Raw genomic sequence first — 23,629 nt, forward strand, 5'->3', positions numbered from 1 at the left:
TCGGTGTTGTTTATGTCCGTAATCGAATTAAACTTAGGCATATCACCCATCATTCTGAGTCGAAGGCGAGCAAGACTCTCGAACTTTGAGAATCTCAGAAGACAAACTAATATAGTATATGTTTTCTCTTAGGAATGCTTCTCTTCCAGTCTCTAGGAATCTTTCTCTTAGGAATGTTTTCTCTTAGGACTGTTCCCTACCACTTAGCATTTAGCACTAGCTATGACTGTTCTCTAGTATTTAGTTGATCCTGCTCTTCGTTTTTAGCGAGGGCAGTGCTATTTTTGAAATGTGATGTGGGCAAGCTTTCGCTTCTCCCATCCTAGAGTTGGCAATACGACTGTTCCCGGGAAGATTTTTTCCCTACATATAAAACAAAGGACTCGCTGTTGTCGACCTCAGAGATGCGGGCATCCTCACAACTAATGCCCTGGAGAATGTGCGTGTGTATGTGAACTACAGATTTTTATGCGTAACGTAGACCAATCAGCATTGGGAGTGATATTGGACTGTCTATGAGTCAGTTAGTGGTGCCGACACCATCATCTCTACAACGTAAACGAAATATCATATATTGGTCCTGGTAATGTCCATGTCAGTACATACGGACGGACGTGGGACTCACAAAATGTGGCCACTTGGAGGTCCGCTGGACCTCAGTGGGAGAAATGTCTTTCTCCCACGCAGATACCGTTTGTCGTGGAAGGATCACTGATTGATCTCCGCTGGAGGTTTTGTCCTATCTGGGATCCTTGCTCAAATAAGCATGTTTGAGTTTATCCCTGTTGTGTCGTCATGCATGGGAGGATCCAGGATTTTTCTGAGAGGGGGGTCCAGCCTTGGTAGATACACGATCTAGATAAATTAAAAACTATGTATAGACAGAAATTGAGGAGGGGGTCAGGACATCCTGACCTCCCCTCTAGATCCGCCCCTGAAGTCATGAGAAGTCTCTCTTTGATGACCACGAATGAAGCGCGTTCAAGGAAGTGAACGTTCAGAAAACACTGAAACAACCCTTAGGAAAAGCTTCCAAGCAGTATGACTGCATCAAACCAACATATCGTCTGAACTGTCAATCTCCTCAGAAGGCTCTTGAGGTTTGTGTGTTTTCCCCCGTCCCGCTATGTGTTCCAGCCACAGATTATACCTTCCCACCATGTCCTTTCTCCGTACCTCATGACGCACACCCCCATGAGCTTCCGAAGATAGTGCTTCTCCCGTCAGCAACGTGCATGCGAATAAAATTCATATTCGAAATATCTCAGTTCGAATCACTTCTGGAACGCGACCTCATTTATACATTTCCTTGGGAAGCTTCACTTCTGAGCTTGGACGGGTAGAAATGACATGACATGTACATACCGAATGTCGTGTCATTTCTACCCACCCAAGCTCACCTTAACTCGAGGGAAAATTGCAAGCACGGGAACAGAAGAAGCTGTATAAGTTAGTGGACCGCATATATATTACGCTACAGAATGGACATTTCGAACACCGGATGAGCAGCAGCCAGGGACCCACGTAACGGCAAGGGTCACGTAACCCTCTCTGGTCAGTTGCAGGAAGTACATTGGATTCCCGCACACTTTGGAACCGTTCACCCTTTCTCCTCTCTCCTGAAAAACGAGAGAAGCATGTCCTTTCAAGTGTTCCGTTTTCGGTGGTTCTGGGCTCTCGGATGAAAAGAGCATTTGTGGGGTGGGGGTGGGGGGTCACTGCTACCCGGTGCACAGATCAACCGAAAGCTCAGAACCTCTGATCATTTTTGCGGAGGGAATGAGCTTTTGGTTGATTTGGGGACGTTGGTGGAAACGGGCATCTGGAGGATATGGGGACCTATATTGGCCAGCCAGTTTTGCCAGTGCCCTGCAACAGTATCTTATATTGGTCTTATATTGGCAACCTAATTTTCTCAGCCCAGTGTTTCCAGTTTTACGAGCAGTCCTGATCAGACTTCATAGATATAGAGGTTAATCGATTTATTAATATACGTATATGATGTTACATGTGCTGTTCTCCTCCCTTCGTTTTCTCCTCTCTTCTCTTGATCGCTGTTATGCCCTTGCTTAGAATGATGTACTTCAGGGTACTTAAAGGTCACCTTCAACGTCATGCGAAGGGAAGTTGTAAGCTTTCAGGTTGGTAATACGTTCCCAAACAACACAGTGACGTCCAAAGGATGTCTGAAGGATATACGTTTAGATACGGATAGGGATGCACGGGTTTAAATTTAATATTCGGTTTGAAACATCACATAAATGAGATAATGGACCAAAAGCTTAATTAGAATGGCAGTGGCAATTCCTTTCTTACAGAAAACAGGTGCTATAAACATTGATTGTTTTGCGAGCTTCTATAGCAAGTTCGAGAGTCCTCCTCGTCTCTGAGTCAAAATGAAGGGTAATGTGTGTAAGTTTCATTTGATTACATACACAAACAACACTGAATTGAGGAATTGCTTGGAGTATTAACTCACCATCAAGATAACGTCTGTGTTTCGCTACTATTGGTTTGAGAAATCAGTAGGTCCATCGAAAGACAAACTTGCGCGGTGCTACAGCATCGCGTATTTCTGTCTCTTTCGCAATAAATGCTTCACGTAACATCCCATTAGGGATCTGATTCGGACAATTGTTGATACAGCCGCGACGGGAAATCCTGTAGATATACGGTCAGAAACGTTTTGTGAAGATCCCAGAGATGTCCGACGGATATTCATTTCTGGATGTGGACAATGTGGTCTGTTACAGGAGAAAGTGTTCTGCACGGAGTTCAGCGCACTTATTCAAATGTTAGAAAATACCGCTGTTTTGGAACAGAATGTTTCATAGAGGACTACCTAGGGGAAGGGGGGGACATCTGAAATCTGCAAAACTGAATCGCAACAGAGTTAGGTCGGCATAGTGGGATGCCATTGTGTTGCTCATATACAAGGAATGGCTGGACGGGCCAGGTTATGCCTGGGTATTACACCATGTCATCTAGCATTGCTCCCGTCGTGGCTAAATCTGGTGTGAATAGTAATTTTTCCCTTTTCCAGTTATTCAGCAACGGCCCTTATTCCCAATATGTAAACAATATTGGGAAAATCTTGGAAACGTAGTGCCGTAATGCCCAATACATAACCAATATTGACAGAGTCTTAGGAATATTGGGCCAGTATGCTCAGTATTTAGCCAATATTGGTAAAATGTTGGGCATACTTGGCAATCATACCGAATAAACAGCCAATATTGGGAAAATCTTGGGAATACAGGACAAATATTGGACCAGATTTGCCGACGTCTAGCCTATATTGGACTGAGATTCTGCGCTGTTTGGGATAGTTCGTTGTCCCACATTCCCAAGCAAAAGAGGCCTAGCGAGTCAGTTCCTTCGCTTGTACCACTGTTGCATTTAGTTTCCGTCTGTTCGTGCTGTCCGCTGTGATGCATCGAGACGCCAGACCCGTGCGGGATGGCCGCACCTTTCCAACTTGTCGCCCCACCCTATTTAAACGACGCCCACCTATATACGCGCTTATGATGAAGTCGTAATGAGAACGACATAATGTTGCTACGTGGACATTCGAGCTACGTTCGCATATCTATGGGATGAAAAGTGCGTCGAAAAGGATCTTACTTTTTTTTTTTTTGACAAGTTAAAATGAAAGGGGAACATTTGTTACGTTACGCTAGGCGATAAAAAATTACAGTTGATGTCGTCGTTTGAAGGGCATGGAACTAGGAATGGAATAATAAGGATAGCTGCATCGATGTTTACTTAGTTAATACCCTTTTCTAGAAATATTACATAACGGAGTGGGAAATGGAGATATTGTCGATATTTTATCGAAAATCTATATGTGTCATTAAAATACGTAAAATGTCAGAAATAGTATTTTTCTCGAGGATATCGACAGACCTTGATAAAATATCGTTTCTTTTCTGGCGCACATTGATATATATCGCTAAATACCAACGAAATATCGCAATTTTTCTCGCAGATACCGATATCTACATATAAAATATCAATATTTGCACTACTCATTTGAATCCATGTTTATTAATATGCTGTGCCACTGCCAGATATCGATTTCCAGCGGACACTATTCCGGATCCCGATATCTTTGCACCTCTGCCTGGAAGACTTCATTGCAAGACGGCTGCACTTGTAGCGGATCTTATAGGCTCTCTATTTTGGAACGCGTTATAATTAAACATCTTTTTCTGTTCCCCAGAACAAAGAACAAAACCCGCCATTGTGCACCCAATGGTACTACGGTCGAAATCTGTGGCGCTGCCATCATCCGGTCGTCATAAAGATTGCGAGGTGGTGGGTTCGAACCTTAACCCCGGCAGTGCTGTCTAAAGTCGTTATGCTGAGTTTGTCGACGGACATTTCACATCGAAGTCGTCACAGTTCTCCCCAAAGTCAACGTATGTTCTCGTCTGTACACCGTAACCGTACATAGCCACGGTTGCCACGCGGTTCTAACACGCATTCAACACAAAAATTCCGTCTGCATTTTAATCCGTTCTTATTATATCGTGATCCTGATACATTTCTTTAATCGCACATAATACAATAACAATACTGCGGACGACGAGTAGGTATACGGCGATGCGAGGAACAGTGCCATCTGGTGGCATGTTCGAAAATACTCGCCAGCAGTAAAGCGACTGCAACTCAGCTACCGAACTCTCTCTCGAAGGGTATTATTTTGTACAACAATGTTACAGAGACACATCCGATACAAGAGCAAAAACTAATACGAAGAAAAACAGCCTAAACAACAATAACTGTATTGTACGATGATCATCGGGGAGTTTCATTGCCAGGGGCGATACGCTATGTCCCGTCGCTTGCCTACAATGTCGTTCATCACGCCGTAAATGGCACTCGATGTTGGAAAAAGAAAATACCAGAAGGGACATCATGAAGAAGGAAAAAAGAAAACATTGTAAGACAACGCCTTCCAAAGCGCAGAGCGACAATGAAGGGGTTTGTGTTGCGCACTTCGACAACTTTCGAAAGAACTGTCGCCTCTTCTTCAAGGAGTAAGTACCAGTTTTGAGTTGTTTGCTTTGTGAGCGTAAACGTTTGCACGTGTTTGCACCGCTTCGTTGAAACAAAATCTATATTCTGGCACAACTGAAACTGGTGCTATGAAAAAGCACCTCATGCCTATAGAGAGGCGCGTTCATGTTCTGCCGCCAACTATACGCACGATACCTTGATGATGTGACCGTCGGTCAGCGAACACCTTTCGAGGCTTTTACCGTTAACAGTGAGCAAGCTGTGAGGTGTGTCGGGTACATGGTACCCGACCGATGTAGATGACCCGATGTAGATTATAGCGGCCATGTCATAGGCACCCCTTACCAGCGCCGCATTTGGAGGCTGTGGCGCTACTCATCGGCCCGGTTACTGCTTCCTCAATTTCTACAATACTTGGTACTTCAGCTTACCTTAATATTTTTTTACAAGCGGTGGATGACCCACGGGAGACGCTTGTTTTTAAAGTTGATTATCATCATCATTCTACGCATTTTCATAAGAGCTCTTGCTGTTGTCCTCTGTGGTAGTCGTACGTCCGCTTCTGCGCGTTCAAAATTCAAATTTCCAATGTCCAATCATGATGTAGATCTCGCGGGCTGATGTGTAGCGCTCCTAGCGGGTCATGCGGACGGGCTCCTCATAGGGATTACCGATTATGAGATGGTCGTCATAATCTCGTCGTGGTTCAGACATGTCATGTTACTTTTATGAGCAACAAGCGATATTTTACAAGCGAGCGACACTGTGCCCTGAAGAAGCTGCCAGAGGCGACGAGAACTGTGAAAGAGTGCGCTGTGCAGCGTCTCTGCAGCCAAAAACGCATTTCACGCGTCGATAGGTGGAATATCGGAAACGATGCTAGAAGTCGAGATGTTTCAGGATAGATTTGCAGGCGATTTAGGGATATCGTCCTTGATCCTCCAGAGAGGACCACGCAGGATCAATTGGTCGCGAGTATCTCATCCCATCGGCACGCATGCAGATTGATCTTGTTGTTGTAGTATACATGCCGATGAAAATTGATTGCGAGTAGCTGTGCAGCCTTTGGTGGTTGCAGATAAAATATAGCGACATCTGTTTCGCTACGCATTGTGGGCACTCTTTAACACGACTCTTTCGCTGTGATTGGGATAATATGTTAATATTTCGAATTTATCTTACAAATGCATTGCAGTTCGAACCCTGTTCAGGTGTTTAGGAATCTTTGCAATCTTTTCTGAATGAGTTCGTATTGCGAGTACACAGGACAGGAACCTTCACTAACAAGGTATCCGCACGAGCGACTTTTTCGGGCGAGATCTCGGCGGAGGCGCAGGCGCGAGGGCGACAGGAGCGGCGTCATAGTTTCTTGGGTGCACGTCAGCAACGTCACGTCTTCTCGTGCACTCGTCTGCCGCCGAGAGATTCTGTGTGCGCTCCACAGAATTTCTCCGACGAGAAACTGCGTCTGCTAGCCGCGCTGTGCTCAGCGCCGTCCTCCGTCGCGTGTTTGAGTAACTTCTCCACCGTCCGTTCGGATGTGCTAGGCGTTTCTTCAGTGATATCTCGTTGGCGCGTGGTTTCCTCCGCGCCCTCCTTTGCCGACATCTCGCCTGATAAAGTCGCTCGTGCGGATACCCCGTTCCCCGGCGGATCCATCCTGGCGAAAGGCCTATCGTCTTGTGCTTCCCACTCCCACCACCTGCGTCACCACGCGTCACGTGATACCCAATGTCGTATCACGCCACTTTCGCAGTGCGCTTCTTCCGTGACTCACCGCGCCGCGACATCTGGGACAGATGGCGCACAGTCTCTGAAACTGGTGGATGATGTCGATGATAGTGATTTACTGGTACAGTGCAGCGAGCATGAGGGTGCGGCGTAATTGGCTGCGTATAGACCTGGTCTCGGCGTCTGCCACTCTCGTTGCTCACCTCATTCCTGGAGCCTCTCATAGAGCAGTCATTCCTTTCAGATATCAAGTAGCGGCACCTCGTCATAAGCGTCTGAAGTAGCCAGCTGATTGGGCCAACACCTCCATATTTTTTCCCGCAGCAAATAATAACGCTGACTATAACGCTAATCGTACTTGCGTAAGTAAGGTGGGCGACACAATTGGCTAAAATCAGTACGAAATTGCAACTCACTTGTTGTTATGTTGGAGGCTCCGAGTTCCAGTAGCTTGGTCTTGTCTGCACTGGAGCTTTGGCGCCGGTGAGAACGATTTGCCGAGGCTTCACCCTGCGTCGCAGCCGCTGTTTCCGAATGGTTTAGCATCAACATCGGCACAGACTCTTCGCCTAGAACTGCACGCAATGAAAGATCATACCACAGTTTTAGAAGTCAGAAAAATACGATTTTCTTAAAAGCATGACATTGATGTGCCCGAGAACAACGGTCCAAGCAGGCCTTCGCACATCATAAAGCGCTCTAATACAAGTGTACAAATTAGCTACAGTTTTCCTCGGTTCCGTTCACGCTTCATAGTGCACAAGTTCACTTTCGCTCACTTTCACTCAACCGTCTAGCGTGATCCCTGCTACATGCGTGCACGGGGCACTTGAATAGCTACGGGCATAACTTTTTCACGGATTTGCATAAAATTATTGCCGCACGCTATGTTCCCAGTTCAGATATACCAGAAATAGACTACGCCTGCATCCACGCGCGCGCACACACACACACACACGCATAAAGAAACGATGATGAGATGGGGCTGATTCATAATTTAATAACGTATGGGAAAGCGGGGAACCGACGTTGTTCATCGCGAAGTGCAAGGACTTATGTCGTTGCTGTCTGCGGCATCGACTGTTGTATCGTCCCCAAGCGAAATCATGCACCGCGCAGGAAGTGATTTCATTGATATGTTTATGTCGAAAACGCATCCTCAACGACACTCATGATTGTCTCGCTAACGATGTCTCTCCAAATTAATGCATGTTTCGATATACGCCAGCCTTCCCGGTATAATATGACACGCATATATGTAGCTGTATCTTGTATCATGTCTGCACTGTTTTCACATAAGTGCACAACCACATTTTCTCGTCTGTTTCATGTAAAAAAAGTTATGCAGAGAGAATGGTCACTAGAGGTTAGGACCTGCTACTCTGCATTCATGTATTCATGGTTTGTTAGCGGTTAGCAAATGAACGGCTTGCTACCAAAATACCAGCTCCCGTGGCAGAGTGGTTAGGATGGCCGCTCTCCATCTGTCTGCACGCCGCTCATAGCCAAAGTTGCTTCGCGGCGCAAACACGGAAGAAAAAAAAAAGCTACCAAAATGAAGGCACGTGTGTCCAGTTGTTGCGATGCACCCAAACGTACCGCACCAGCATTGATATATTACACGACCCGGTTAAACTGGAGGCCGCTTACATGACGAGAGGCCATTTGTATGCGTGAGGAAATGCCCAATTGTGTCGTAAATGTCTGTTCTGTAGTTTGTCATCTCTTCCAGCTTTAGATCTTCCTGAAGGAGTTCAAACGAATACGTCGAAGACTAATACCCGGCTGTCACACGGCCGTTTCAATGGTCCTTGAAATGAATGAATGACTATCGACCTGAATGGTAATAGAACGTTGCTACGCGGCCACATTGAAATACCATTAACTCGGGTGGCCCTCGACCGGATAAAGGTTCGTGAAACGTCATTTACACTGTCAAAGGTCCTCGAGAACTGCCGCTGACAATGTCATGATGAGCGAACAAGCAAGCGCTAAACAAACGCACAGAATAAACATATAAGAAGTACTATGAGAAGTAATGAAACTTCAGTACAAGAGTTATTACATGTGACTGGCATTCGGAAATTTATTTCTACTACCGACATCACGCACCTGCACCGTTGGCACGGTGTCGACACCACGAACGGTCTTTCAAAACTACATGTTAAGTTAGTAAATTGGTGGCTACGTATAACGAACAATACAAAATACAGAGCCGTTTTTAAACGTTACATTCACGCCACTATAAACACCTTGCAGACGGACGCGCGGTGCGACATCCCGTGTGCAACGGCGCCAGCTTGTCAAGGAGCCTTGAGCTTGCACGTATGGCGCCGGGGCAGCGTCAATGGTGCTCAAAATGTTCAATGACGATTGCCCTCAATGATCATTCAAATGCCCCTGTGGGATGCGGTATCACAATCTTCAGTTCCGTCGTTCATATCCTTTCGTCTTAACCCTTTCCTGCATTTTAGGCGAACATACTGAACTGGGAAACATGACACACCGAAACAGCGTTTAAAATTTGCAGGAGGGGCAACACACTGGCTCGCAGAGCTTTGTATAACTGCCGCGAACGCAATGACATGCACGCGCGGAGCGAATGCGGTGCTGCTCCAACGGCAAAGGTAAAAAAAAAAGAAGAAAATAAAAAGGGGTAAAAAAAAAAAAAAAAAACACACTCCGCACTGGAATTCCCCGCGACGAGCGGAAAGCTCCGACTGCCGCTTGTAATGGATATCGATCCGTTCCGGGGCCCCTTCCTGTACGGGGTTTTATGTTAGTCTCATAAACTGCAATAAAATTCGCAGGACGGCCTTCGGAATATCTGCGTGCCTCCATCGAAGGGCCGGGCTACTTCGAGACGGTGAAAGTCACGGCACGGCATCTTCGCAACGTCAGTCTACCTTCTAAACGTATACGTTTCGCCACTAAAAGGAACGATTGCAGGTGCTCCGTGCATGACAATCTTCCGAGTACCTTCCATGGTGTCAATCTGTGCTTTAAACTCTTGAACGTTGAGCGGATGGGGACGATGCGTGTTTATTCAAAGAAACACGGGAAATATAAGTGAAACACAAGATCGATTTGCTATTTCATTCCAATGCAAAAGGGGGGAAATAAAATAAGCAAAGGAAAAGTCATTAAAAAAAAGGAAGAACATAAAAAGAAAAGCTCACTGGTGGTTTGTCAACGAATCAGATTAATTCGCCACTCATGCGGTTCACTTTTCCATAAGGTTATTCATAAGTAGGGGCAGGAAATTTAGGCACTAAAAACGATGAAAATGGGAAGGAAACTAGGCCCTCAAAAACGGCAAAACAGGGAATAAAGTACGAAAATATACACGTTAGTCTGGTACACTCTTTGGCTTTGTTAGCGCTCCATAATGCTCCATCCAGGAGAAAAGGCTACGGTACCGCACAATCTTTGACTTCTTGAATACACGAATGCTGAGGCGGCCTAGAACCACGTGATATTGAGTACTATATTTAGTTCTCCGCCGTCGAACATCTCGAAAGGCCAAGTAAGGCCAAATCTTTTCATTAAATATACACGAACCTTTTCTAGCAAACCAAGGTACTGAAGGAAACCAAGCGAAAAAGAAAAAAAGCAAAGCAAAGCAAAATGCAGCACTCCGCATGAGACTGAAAGGCGCACCCGCCCTTTCACCTTTAAATGTTATGGCGTCTAAGAATGTCCAAAAAGTCTACAATTGAATAGAGTCGATACAAAGCCAGGCAACCCTCAAAATGTCACATTTAGCCGTTTACAGACATTTATAGGCAAACGCCTAAGGTTCCTCAACGCATTAACCTCATGCCTTTTTTTAAATCTTCTTCTTCTGTAATCCATCTCATCCATCCATCCATCTCCATCTCTCTCCCTGGGGTAGCATTCTGCTCAATAAGCGGAAGTCATCCCCATATCATCGTCATCATGTATCTCTCTCTCTCTCCATCTCATCCTTCTTTAATCGTTTGGTAGTCATTTTTTGTCATCTTTGTGTCTAATCTATCTCATCCTTCTTTCACCGTTTGTTAGTTCCTAATTCTTTCCTTTTCTTTTTTATGTAGTTTATTTTTCTTTCATTTATTTTTTCTTTGCGGAATAGCAAGCCCACGTCCCGTTTGGCTGACCTTCCCCCCCTTTGTTTTCTTTTGGTCTAATAAGTATACCCCCCCCCCCCCCCCCCCCTAAGGTTCCGCGTCCTATTCATAAGGTCTGCGTTTCGCATGAAGGAGAGTACTGTTTCTGTCTCCCTCCACTGTGGGGGGCGCCGAATCGGGCCGAGTAATATCGCCAGAGACAGAACTCTACACCCCATGGACTGAGTAAGATACCGGCAGCTCGCCCTCTAAGCTATACAGAGAGTATGAATGAGACGAGGTTGCATTCGCGGGGGACAGCTACTGGGGAAGCATCAGATAAGAGACGACGGTGCACAACTCAAGATTGAATTAACTACTTATACTCTTCGTGAAGTTCGTTCCCGAGAGGAAGATTATGGAGAAGTTCACGGCGAAACAAAGAGGCTCATTGCTGGAACGGTGCCAGGACGTGCGCCGACAAGAGTTATTTTTCCTGTTTCCGTTATTTCTAGGTGCGCTAGCGCATTTCTCGTACCTCGAGCACGAGTGACTGTGCCTTTCTTGCATCGGCGACGCGGTGGTAAGCGGGGCTCCCTCCCTCCCTGCCCACCCACTCGTTCATATAGTAGTAGCTTCTGGTATTTGCTGTGTGAAACAACCCAAGTCACAGCTTCGAGACAAGACTACTTGCTGACTAAGCTGTGTCTTAGAAAACTTAATTCGGAAGAGTCATTTAGTGGCATTTGTTCTTGTCGCACACCGCTGTGATGTTTGCAATGCTGAGAGTGCATAGCAACGTAAAGTGAAAATCGGATGTTCCACATGCACTTCTTTCTTTTTCTCAAAGACTACGAGGTTCTGTAGAATAAGATTTTGAATACGGCATCCACGCTTTTCTCGCAGTTGAGTGTGAATCTAATCTGCAACCTACACCTAGTCAACGGCTTCAGAGTTACTCAGCCGCGCGATTGAACGCGGTTCGTAGAGCATGACGTGGTCCTCTACATAATATCCATCAGTTCACCAATCTTTGCCACGCGCCGCTCATTAGTAGGAGAGAAACCGGACGAAAGCAGAACTCATACATATGCATTCCTCCATGCATCCATCGGCATCGCACGACCATCGGTCAGTGATTGGTGTTCGGTCTTCACATGGTTTCGAAGAGGTCTATTTGCGTATCGACGTTGCCCTTACCAGCGCCCGTGGCCTAGTGGTTACGGGTTCGAATTCGGGCTCCGGCTGTGCTGTCTGGGTGTTTTCTCGGGGTTTTCCTCAGACGCTTTAAATGTCGGCACAGTTCCTTGTGAAATCGGCCCAGGACGCACTATCCCTCTCGCGGTAGTCGTGACGTTGCCTGCCTGAGCGTGGCCGACTGCGGCAAGCAGATGCACCATCAGCATTACCACCACCACCACCACCATCGAGGCTACCCGCATACCTCTATAATGTCTTAGGCGCAGCTACGATCTTAACTTCGAGTGCACGACAACACTACCAATCCTGCTAACTTCACACCATCATCTCTTTTTATCATCATCACCTCTTGTGCTAGCTGTAGTCGAGACGCACAGCTGTGAGGCCAACAACGGCAAGCTGCTTACAACATCACCGCCGCCACAGAGGTCAATTTCACCTCTCAGCTATAGTCGTCACTTCCAATTAACTGTGAGGCCAACAACAGCAAGCTGGTTACAGCGTTACCACTATTACTGCCGCCGCCACCAGAGCTCCGATGACGGGAGTCCCTGTGACTGCTATCCCTCACCACGGTTAAAATATTTTGCCATTAACCTGCAGGGCAAATCCATCTTCAGGAAACTCGACATAATGAAGGCATGCCATCGCACACCGGGTTGCGTGCGAAGATATCAGGAAGACTGCTGCCGTAACGGATCATTTCGGGCATTAGCTCGTACGCCGTATGGATCCCGAAGCGACGCACAAACTTTGCAAAGGCCTATCGATCCCACCAACCATGCCGACTTCGTTTCATTCTCGCCTATACATCGATGATACTCCCGTGGTTAGTTCAGACTCTGACGAGCGCGCGCAACGTCGTTTAGTCGTTGCCGAACGCGAAAACGTCGTTAACGTCGACAAATGGGATTTTGGGGTTCGATCGTCAGAGTTTCTCAGCCATCAAGTTGCTCTTCAACATATGGCGTTGCTCCCCACAAAAGGGGAAGCAAACAGCAATTACCGCCACGTTCAATCTTTCGTCATCTGCGCTTCTTCTCTGTGATTAGTCAACTTTTAGTGGCTGTTCCTCACTCCGTGTGATGTCATAATTCAGCCTTTCGAGAGTGTGGAGACATGTAACGCATGCGTGCAAGGTCAACTGTGCTTCCTCGGTGAGCGGATGAAGACCCTACTGCGTTGATGGTTCATGCTCATCAATCATCCCATCATCATCGCATCATCACATGGGTTTCTTGAGCGATTCAGGTCTTATGAACAGCCTGTGAACTCCAGTCGTGCAATCTCACTCTTCAGTGCCCCACTCTCACCCTCAAGGCATTAAACTCATGCCTTTCTTTTAAAGTCATCTTCTGTAATCCATCTCATCATTCTTTCACTGTTTGTTAGTCATCTTTTCTTTTGTGATCTTTGTCTTTAATCTGTCTCATCCTTCTTTCACCGTTTGTTGGTCTATCCTTTACTTCCCAGTTCTTTTATTTTCTTTTTTATTTATTTTATTTTTCTTTCTTCATCTTCATTGTTCTTCTTTTCTTTTTTATTTATTTCATTCTTCTTTCTTCATCTTCATTAATTTTCTTGTTGTTGCGGAATAGCAAGCCGACGTCCCGTTTGGCTGACCTTTCCCCCGTTTTTTTCCCTTTCGTCTAATAAATATATCCCCCCTCCCCCATGGCTGCCGATGCAGTGCTGTCTGGACACTCGGACCCCGTGATATTAGAGAGTTTTCATGGGTCATACGGCTATCGCATTTACGTACGTAACGGATAGCGCGGTGGTTCTGCGTAATGCGCGAAGCTCTCTTTATACCTCGCGCATGCGCAGAAACACCAACGCACTCTCTTTCGTACGCAAAGGCGATAGCGTACGATGCACTATAAAACTTCACAGACGACAAGCCGTTAACGAATACGTTTTTCCAATTGGAACTAAATGCCACTGCATAGACATACGCGCAAAAAGAAAAGGACCACCGTAATATTGCGATGGAGGCAGTTTGTTCGAGTTGAATAAGGCTAGACTGATACGAAACGAAATGTACTGCGCAATACCAACGCAAATTCGAGGCACAGCACTGACAGCTTTGGTGATCATACAGAGTGCATTTTTACGCGGACTAATGCATTAACTGAATGTCCGCACGATGCAAGAATCCATCTCCATTTTCTCGTTGTCTGACGTCAGATAACAAACATTATGTGGGCGAGAAAGACAGAAAATCCTGCGAACCAGTGGGGAAACGTTAAGGAAAGTGCCTCAGGACGAGAGCCGCCGTATATTTTGACTGCGAAACGAGTAGCCTTTGAATGGCACAGGGGTATAGTACGGGGTCGTTTCCTTTTTTTTCCGCGTTGCTCTTCTTTCGGAAAAGCGAGCAAGCTGTGGATACGACGTGAGATTGAAAGGAAGAGTATGTGTCTTCCTTTTTGGCTAAAACGAAGTTAACACTCGATTTTTTTTGCAAGTGTTAGTTTGTGACGTGGTGTATGTTTCAGTGACAGTATAACTCCCTTTGGGCCCGGTTTCACCAACGCTTGTTAACTTCGAACCGAGATCAAGGGTTGCTAGAACTAGAGGTTAACACTCAATCCTTTTTTGCAAGTGTTAGTTGGTGACGTGATGAATGTTTCAGTGACAATAACTCCCTTTAGCGAAGCAGAGTTGAGCGTTAAATTGAAGTTAAGGGACGGTTGATCTCGGTTTAAACGTCAATCGGCGTTGGTGGGGTAGCCAGTGTTGACTTCGTAGTGCCTTTACGTCCCCAATTTTCCCTTCCTCCTTCCCTTTCCTTTCCCTTCCACATGACAGCACATCACAGTTTGTGTCAGCAACCATCGAATACTCCGGTATTTTTAGATGATGGTGAGATACCTTTTACCATATAGCACCGTGGAGGCACCTCGCATAGCAGAGATAGCACATCTGCTACCTCCCCGATAATTACTGCTTCCTTCCCCATACCGCCCAGTATTCCTTCCCCATATCCGTCGTTCGCGCGAAGGCCCAAATGCATCGCTGAAAGACTTTCCACTTGAGTCTGTCGTTATCGGGGCGACTAAGCTTTTCCCCTTCCGAGGAAGGAAACCTCGAACGGTCGCCGTCGCAATGCCTAAGTGACGCTGGGACGACAGCTGATGAAGTCGTTCCGGCGGAGGCGTCTTCGCCGCTTGCCAAAGGCTGCCTTAATGAAGCAAATTCGTGCCGCCTTCTTTATTTCCTATTTAATGCCCTCCGAACGGGAGTGGCGATAGAGGTAAATGGGGAACCGCGTAGCGTAAACAAAATGAGGGGTGCAAAAAAGAGACTCGCGGTTCACCGTTGAGAGTATACCTGCATCGTAATGTGGCGGGCAAATATGTGGTGAGGAAAAGAAGGAGAAGGATGATGATGCTGTTGATGATGGCGAAGAAAATACTAGGGAAGAAGGAAAAGGAAGAAGAATGACTGGTGGCTTGCGTTAAAGGAGGAAAGAACTTCTATCTGCAGGTATTTAGTTACGGGTGTAATAGGTGTAATATTGTTCTTCTACGCTTCATAATTCTATTTACAATTTATTGTTCAATGCTTCTCCTTCATAACGTGTGCACCGTTAATACAAAAACGTACTTCTTTTCGGATACGGGCGAGTAGACGTACCGCCTTCCAGATACCTCTATCCATTGTTACGTCATTTGAAGAATTGTAGCACCCAATCAGACGCCAACGCGGAGGTACACATAACGTTCTGCTCTACACTGTTAAAAATGGGTGGTGCTGGTGGTGATTGTGAAAGGGCTCGCCGTTGTCGGCCTTACATATGTGGGCAACGTCACGACCAATGCCCTGGCGAATGTGCGTCCTGGGTCGACTTCTAAGGGAACTTCATCACATAGCACGCTCCTATATAGCAAACCATTATCCAGAATGCCAACGTTCTCGTCCCTGATTTGTTGAAAACGGGAGGCGGAGTTCATTTTGCAACCGTACATATTGATACATAATAGCTCTGCCTCTCGTTATCAACAAATAATGGACGAGAACGTTGACATTCGGGATGATGGTTGGCTAGGAGCGTGCTTATGTGATGAAGATACGGACCTATCGGATTTTCATCTATACTAAAGGTGTCACACCCAACAAGTTGAAATCGCCGTTTGGAGCCGACACAGTCGGTGGGCTAGCTTGGTAGAGTTCATAGCTCCTTGAAATGCACCGTGGAGTAATAAACAACAATAATAACAGGGAGTAGGTTTACACGTAAGGCGGGTCAGCCTATTTGTGTGGCGACATGTTGCACGTGCCGCAGTAGAGCAATAGTAGAGTAATAAATAAGCAGCTTGCATGTTCGGTGTTGCTTATGAATGCCTGGCAACATAGCACACACATCGTGTCATCAGCGACACATGCGTGGTTCTAAACATTTTTTAATGTGAAAATCGCGATAAAATTGGTCGGGGTGCGCCTGGTATGAGACAACCCACATTCTAGCGGTCAACACTGGCGCTAATGTATCCAGCATTTTTTTCTGTTATGATTTTGGTTTCCGTGAGATGCACCATAGACGTCGCTCGCTGCTTCAGATCCAGTGTTAGGGGCATGCAATGTAGTCGTAGTTTTGACGCGTGAGGTTGGTGTCTACTTCGGCACAGCGTTGCTAGCAGTCTTCAATTCTGATTTTCAAAAAGAAGAGAAAGAGTACGATTGTGACTGGGACGATAATTATGACGATAGAGTCCTGAGGGCTTATGCTGTTGAACGAGCTCATTTTACGGGATTGCGCCTGAACTGGTTTACGGTGTTCTTGTTTTCACTTGCTCGACAGGGTACTATGTTACTACCCTGTGATGTATTATGTACCTGTTAGTGTTATGTGAGTATATGTTACAACATACATCTAGCTTGAAACTGAAACCATAGCAAAGTCTTGTCGGTTAACCACATCTGTCGAAGGTCGTGTTGGATATAGATGGTCCATCGTAGACGAAATATTGTCGTATATATTTTTCGTGCGTTTAATAAGATCATAATTCCCGTTTGAGTTTTTTTTTTAATCTTGTGAGGTGATCAGAAAAGTGAACGAAGCGGAAAATGGTACTTTTTGTCATCTTCTGAACGCGGTATAGAAGAGTTCTATGGCGCAAACCTAAAATCTATCCTCATTAAAGGGGCAATAAAGTGCGAAAATTTCTTGTCGCGGAATGAAAGATGGCGTTATGTTGACACCAACACAAAAGGAACGGGACTCATCCGTTGCAGCGGTCGCGAGTTATGAGCGAAGGAAACTGCAATTTACGCTTTCCCATACTTCTCAAGGTGTCCGACATTGCGGAATGGGCTCTCATCGGTTTCCTTACACGGCCTGTCCAATTATCACGGAGGATCGTTGGGGGAGACCAATCCGGGGCCTCTCCGCACTGTCGCGCTTCTTGAGAAGGAGAGGGAGAGAGAAAGCGTAAATTGCGGTTTCTTTCGCTCATAAATCATGAAGGACACGACCGACGAACCCCGTTCCTTTTGTGTTGGTGTGAAGGTAACGTCATTTTTCATTTCGAGATGATAAATTTTCGCGCTACCATCTATACGTCCCACAGAAATAACTGAAATCTATAGTCGTGTCCAACTAAAGGAGTAAAAGAAATCTAGTCCGTCAGCTCTCAAAATATTACTGCGCCGCAGATAGGATTGCTGGACACGGTTACGCTTCCTCTTGGGCTAGATAATGAAACCCGTCACACTCATTCTGCTTCCGTATTTGCTGTTAAGACTGGCCGCATGACACTACGCTGTGGCAGACAGAGCGCTGATGGCTCATGGTGGCGCTGCAGTATTTCTCCTGGCGCTTTATTCCGTCCCCTTATCTCCAACGGCGTATGTAGTTGACGGACTAGATTTCTTTTCCTTGTTAAGTTGAACACGGCTATAGTAATCTTGGCGCTATACGATTTTTAAAGTGTATGGGGAATCCCATAGAAGCTGAAGGATGTCACGCCTCGTTAACGCTTTTTGAATGATATGCCGAGGTATCCTTTCGAGGGCGAGAAGCTAAGCTATCGGTACAGCGCCATAACGATAGTTAACTCGCGGTGTCAGTAAAATAACCATGCAATGAAGATTGTGGAGGAGGTTAGCTGCCGAGCGGAACAGCGGCGTCAGATGAACGTGTGCGTAAAGAACGTGGCCATTTGAACTCTCGTGGGAACGCCGTCGAAGGTCAAGTATTTCCACAAATTATATAATATAATGAAGGTTCATCAAACACAATGCTGACTATAAAAGAACAAACACTTCTGACTTTTTTCCAGGCGGCCCACCATTCAGCCACACTGTCAGATTTCAATTCCGTATTCTCCTTCGATCAACAAAGCCGAGGTAAAAACAAAACAAAAAAGAAAACGAATAAATTGGGCAGTAATGCTAGCTTCTAGTTCCGTAGGTCGCAATTGCTCCTTATTTTAGCGCAGAGAACGGAGCCTGACCCTGAATTTTCCTCCAGGGCACTGCAAATAGCGCCTAAATGTACTGTGCAGGAATTTGCGCCCTAAATTCCCTAATTGCGCCCTAATTTGCGTCCCATGACTGTTACAACAAAGTTATAACCTGACCTATTAGTTTAACTCACAGTATTTATGTACCAGGACTGTGAGGACACGCAGTTCGAAATGCAGTTCACATCCATTTAGTCCCACAAGGGAGTAATGGCTGTGGTAATGCATCTACTCCCGAAAAGGACAAACTACTCATTTTATTCTTGAGTGTTCTTAACAGAAGGGAGAGCTAAGACGTGAACATAAATTTACGCTAGTGCGAAGCTGGTATGCTGACAAAACCAGAATTAAACGTGGATGAACAAAAAGGAGGGGAAAGCTATTCGACATTCTAAGAAAAAAACGAGTAATTTTACCCCTTTTGGGGACTAAATGCATTGCCAAAAAATACTCCCTTTCGGGAGTAAATGCACGGGAGTAAATGAATGTCACAGGGTGAAGACTGCTTTTCACGCTCTGTTCTAACAGTTCCGGGTACATAATTCGTTTGCATGCATGAAAATATTTTGAGTCAAACCGTCAATCGTGATATATCGAGTGATACAAAATCTTGCGGCGTACATAGGGCACAATTTGCGAAGAAAGAAGCGCTAACTGTTTCTTACTCTGTGTGGGTGGAACATTTCTAAGTTGGCTGAGTGATACAGCTTTATGCCATCAAACTAACTAAGAGCACACATTTACGTAGACTGTTGCATTCGGAAGACCATTCACGAAGTTCAGTGACGGTTTGCACTACCGGGGAGTAAATGTCGCGCTTAGGAGACTAAAATAGGGAGCAATTGCAATCGAGGGGACTAAAAGCTGCAATTACTCCCTATTTTACTCCTTTGTTTCTTAGAGTGCAGCTTCAAATGCAACTCCCGTAACGAAGGAGTATAGTGGTGTTTTTCCCAACTTACAGTCGTCGCCGGTACTCCAAGTACGTTGAACGTATACCCCCAGTTATCTTTGGAAGACACAGCCCCCCTGGATGATAAATGCCTGAACGCCTCTAATCAAGCGTGCTCACCTGGCCCCCTTGGTTTGAGTGGCTGGTTCCTTCGAGGTGGCCCCATATCCGCCATAGATTGCCTCCCTGCAATGGGATCAGAACACCTTCAACAATCTCCTTAATTTCGGAAGGCCCGTCGTAACATGTCATACCCACTCAAACACACACACTGTTAAGTGCAATCTACAAGACATTGTGAAGAGACCGTTAGTATCGTCCTCGTATCCCCGCATAGTCAGTACGTCTTTACATCATTCGTACGAATTCACAAGCAGTGGCATATTTACTTACGTTATTAAATGTTACTGATTAATTTAGTATATGCGCTGTATATTGGTCTTGGTTTCGGTTCGGTATTTTGTATTGCGTCGTTATTGTATATACTTGGTATCTCGCGCAGTGTCTGGTGTATGGAAGCCGGATCGCCATCAAGCTGTCTTCCGTGCCCCCCACATCTGTTTGGTAAAATCAATTGCAATTGATTATGAATGGGGTAGAGTACCGCAGCTTTTAGTGGTGAAACACAACAACATCGTCATCATGTATTTGTTGGTGTTGTTATGCTCATGGGCTGGAGATACACCCATGACACATGACATGACATGACATGACGTGACAAGAACAACGTGGACTCAGAAATCACTCCTTTCCGAACACCATTCCTTCTTCTTCTTCTTATGGGTTCAGTGATGTCAGCCAAAGTCAATGGCTTGCTACACCTTTCTATCTCGCTTTCCTCCTCTGTTGTGATACACACGAGGGACTAAAGAGGGTGAGAAGGATATATTTATTAGAAGACAAAAGAAAAGGGGGGAAAGAGAGGCAAGGGTCAGTCAAACGGTCTGCCGCCTTGCTATTCCGCAAGTAAATAATTAGAAAATAAAAGGAAAAAAGGAAAGAAAGGCGAAAGAAGGAGGGGAGAGTCAAAAAAAAAAAAGAAGAAAAGAAAACAGATGAGAATAATGTGCATAAGGGTGAGATGTGAGGGTGAGGGCACTGACGAAGAAGATGACAGAAGTCTTGATGTCACAGGCTGTGCATGAGTGTCGCTGTGCATGTGTGTCGCTGAGGAATGAAAGAACTGCTTTGGTCACAGAACGCTGTGCAAGATTAAAGAGTAATCGCATCGAGCAGTGCTGCTGCACACACACACGGACACACACAATCGTCTACGTTGCCACGTTTCCCGCAGAAAGCAGCCGCACTGTTCGCCGCATGGGTTGCAGTGGGCACCCGAAAGGTCGCATTCGTGAGGGTGAAGCTCCAGAGCAGAGCTAATGATGACGATCCTGAGAACCTCTTGTGGATAAGTGTCACAGGCGGCACACTGGCCTATGAACACAACGGCGCCGAGCGTTCGTGTAACGGTTCTGAAACTCTCTCGATGTTTTGCGATTCCATGTAAAGACACTGCACCATGAGGTCTCTGCTGTAGTCAAACGCTGCCACCTTTAGATGAGCATTGTTCGAAATCCTGTTTTATTCATCAGTATACCATGGTGTCTTGTCATCGCCGTACCTCGGCAAAACTCACTCATGAACGTGCTCGCTCATGCTGAATGTGAAGGATGAGCTGAGTATGAGTGAGGCAACAGTGAGCTGAGCGAGAGGTGAGTGAGCAAACGAGTCGGTCGAGCAGCCGCGAGGTGTCATTTTCCAGTGAAATTCCGTGCTTGCGGCGTACCCTCCACGTCATTCAGTGACGTCAGCATCACTTATGCACTTACGGGTTCCGTGAAGAAGGGTTACTAGAGGGTCTCTACAGATCAAATACCACTCTATGGCGCTAGATATCAGATATCCTGCTGCAAACGGTTCCGAACTGGTTGTTCAGGAACGCACGCTTGAAATGGGAATCAGCATCACGCTGCCAACAATGAATTATAGGTGAACTACAAGGGGGCACGCTTCACAGATTCTTCTTCGTGCCCTGGGGCACGTGCAGCATGGATCTAAACAGATATGTGGGCGGACTCACCTTACGCGTAAATCTACTCCCAATTATTATTATTATTATATTGTTCTTGCTCAGACTCGCGCTTTCTTCTTTCTCGTTCCAATAGTTCTCGTTCGCTGCAAGTCCTGTCTTGGCTTCGTCGCTCATGTTGGGCACGGCGAGCTCTTCGCTTTTCTGCATTCCGCACCTTCCTTGCAGCAATCTGCTCTGCACAAAGAACCTTGCTCGGCGGAGTCATCCTGGCGACGAAAGGCCTGGTGACTCGTGCTTTCCATTCCCGCCACCTGCATCACCACACCTCACGTGATACCCAACGTCGCATCGCGCCACCTTGGCACCGCGCTTCTTCGGTGACTCCCATGCCGAGATATCTGGTACACAGGGTTCGCGCACGCTATCCGATGCTTATCAGCGCATATACAGGTCTCGCTGTAGAACGACAACTTTATGAAGGAGGTAACACTGCTCCTTTAATAAACGACGAACACGTTAAAAACATAATAAATGCGTTCGTGACACAGGGCAGAAATATCGCACACAATGGTTCTCATTAGAAGTGTGTCCTAAAGCGATAGACAACAACAACAACAACTATATGTTGGTAATGATGATTGGGGTGTTTCATCACAGCGAAAAACATGCATGAGGAAGACGCCGGAAACACGAGCTCTATAAGCTGATAGTGCTACCGTATTCTCGTCCCGCCTTCAGGTATCCCTAGAGCCCAGTACTCTTCGATGGGTCATCACTCTACCGCAGCCCCTTCCGTTCCTTTTCCCTTCACTCGATGTCGCGCTAGACCACCTTACAGGAGCCCGTCCCGAGTGAGCTTCAATCAGAGCCGATGTCTGTGGCAACATTGTCGTTGATTCTATGGGGTACATCATGATGTTCAGGGAAGACAGCAAGGCTGTACAAAGGATAAATCTGAGTGATTGAAGCAGCAAGAGAGGGCCCCCTTGAAACGCAGTTGACTGAAAGGTAATGCTGAGGGCAGATGGGAATACGGCAGCAGGACACCACTCAGATGGCTGATGCGACCAGCAGTGAATATGCGTAAGTTGTATATAGCTTCATATGTTCGGCCCTGTTGTCTTAATAATCGACAGTGACATCGACAGTGATTCCTAGCGAATATCATTCGCTGGGAATGTCATTCAATTTGCTTGTGACAGGGGTATAAGATTTGTCTGGAATCGTACGGCCTCCTTCCTTTAAACCTGGTTGTTTACGTTTTCCCTCGCTCGTAGAACAAAAACTGGACGGTGGCGTCACAGCATCAGAAAACCTAGTCATAAAATTCGATTCTCAATAATTAGCCGCGAATTTTATCGAAATATTTCGTACAGTGGACTCCATGCATCACGAAACACCCGTGACAGCGTTTTGTTAGCTTTTGTTTTGGGCCGGGACTGTCTCTTTAAGCTATGTACTACCAAACACAACATATGTTACGTCGCCGCGCGTGGGTGAAAATACCAGCATCGCAATATCGCCTGCCTGCTCCCCGGATTATTTATTTTGAGCGGAACTTCTGACTTAATGAAGGTTGATAATAAATGGGAACAAGATTACTTCCGCTTCTTTCCTCAGATTAGAAAGATGGGACAGGCAGAAAGGGGCGACTATATTACGGAAACTGCCGTTGCGCAAACCTGCTCATAAACAAGGAACAACCGTGGGAAGCACAGAGAGGAGCTATATACAGAAGTCGGGATGCATAAATATTCATGAAGCACATCCTATATTGCTACTGGCATATCGTTTTGTTTTAGCGTACCCGCGACATGTTTCGAAACAACGTACTGTGGTGAAAAAAGAAAAAAAAAAGAAGAGATAAACAAAAGCACGACCTGCTAGGTTATACCGACCACGTAACACGCAACGCATAATCCGCAAGGGGCGCTGCACGTCGGCCCGCGGGATCTGCATCATGATTGGACAGTTGAAACTCGAATTCTGAACGGCGCAAGCAGGCGCACTGACGTTGCGGACGACAGCAAGGTTGCAACTCTCATCAAAGCGCGTATTAAGTGATGACTCTTGCAAGAACACATACCCCGTGGGTCATGCATTGATTGTGCGAAAATCCGAACGCAAGCTTGAGTAC

At 46.1% G+C, this 23,629-nt stretch overlaps 1 protein-coding gene across 1 annotated transcript in view; it reads right to left on the minus strand.

The window, feature by feature from the left end:
- Window positions 1–23,629, minus strand: part of LOC135400738 (potassium voltage-gated channel protein Shaw-like) — a 115,139-nt gene that overhangs the window by 13,028 nt on the left and 78,482 nt on the right. The window contains exons 3-4 of the mRNA XM_064632616.1: window positions 19,581–19,646; window positions 7,170–7,328 (exon numbers count right to left, since the gene is read on the minus strand). Of these exons, the coding sequence (XP_064488686.1) occupies window positions 7,170–7,328; window positions 19,581–19,646 (225 nt within the window). The remainder of the gene's footprint in view (window positions 1–7,169; window positions 7,329–19,580; window positions 19,647–23,629) is intronic.

The sequence above is a fragment of the Ornithodoros turicata genome, chromosome 7, assembly GCF_037126465.1.
Source record: "Ornithodoros turicata isolate Travis chromosome 7, ASM3712646v1, whole genome shotgun sequence".
Lineage (NCBI taxonomy): Eukaryota > Metazoa > Arthropoda > Arachnida > Ixodida > Argasidae > Ornithodoros > Ornithodoros turicata.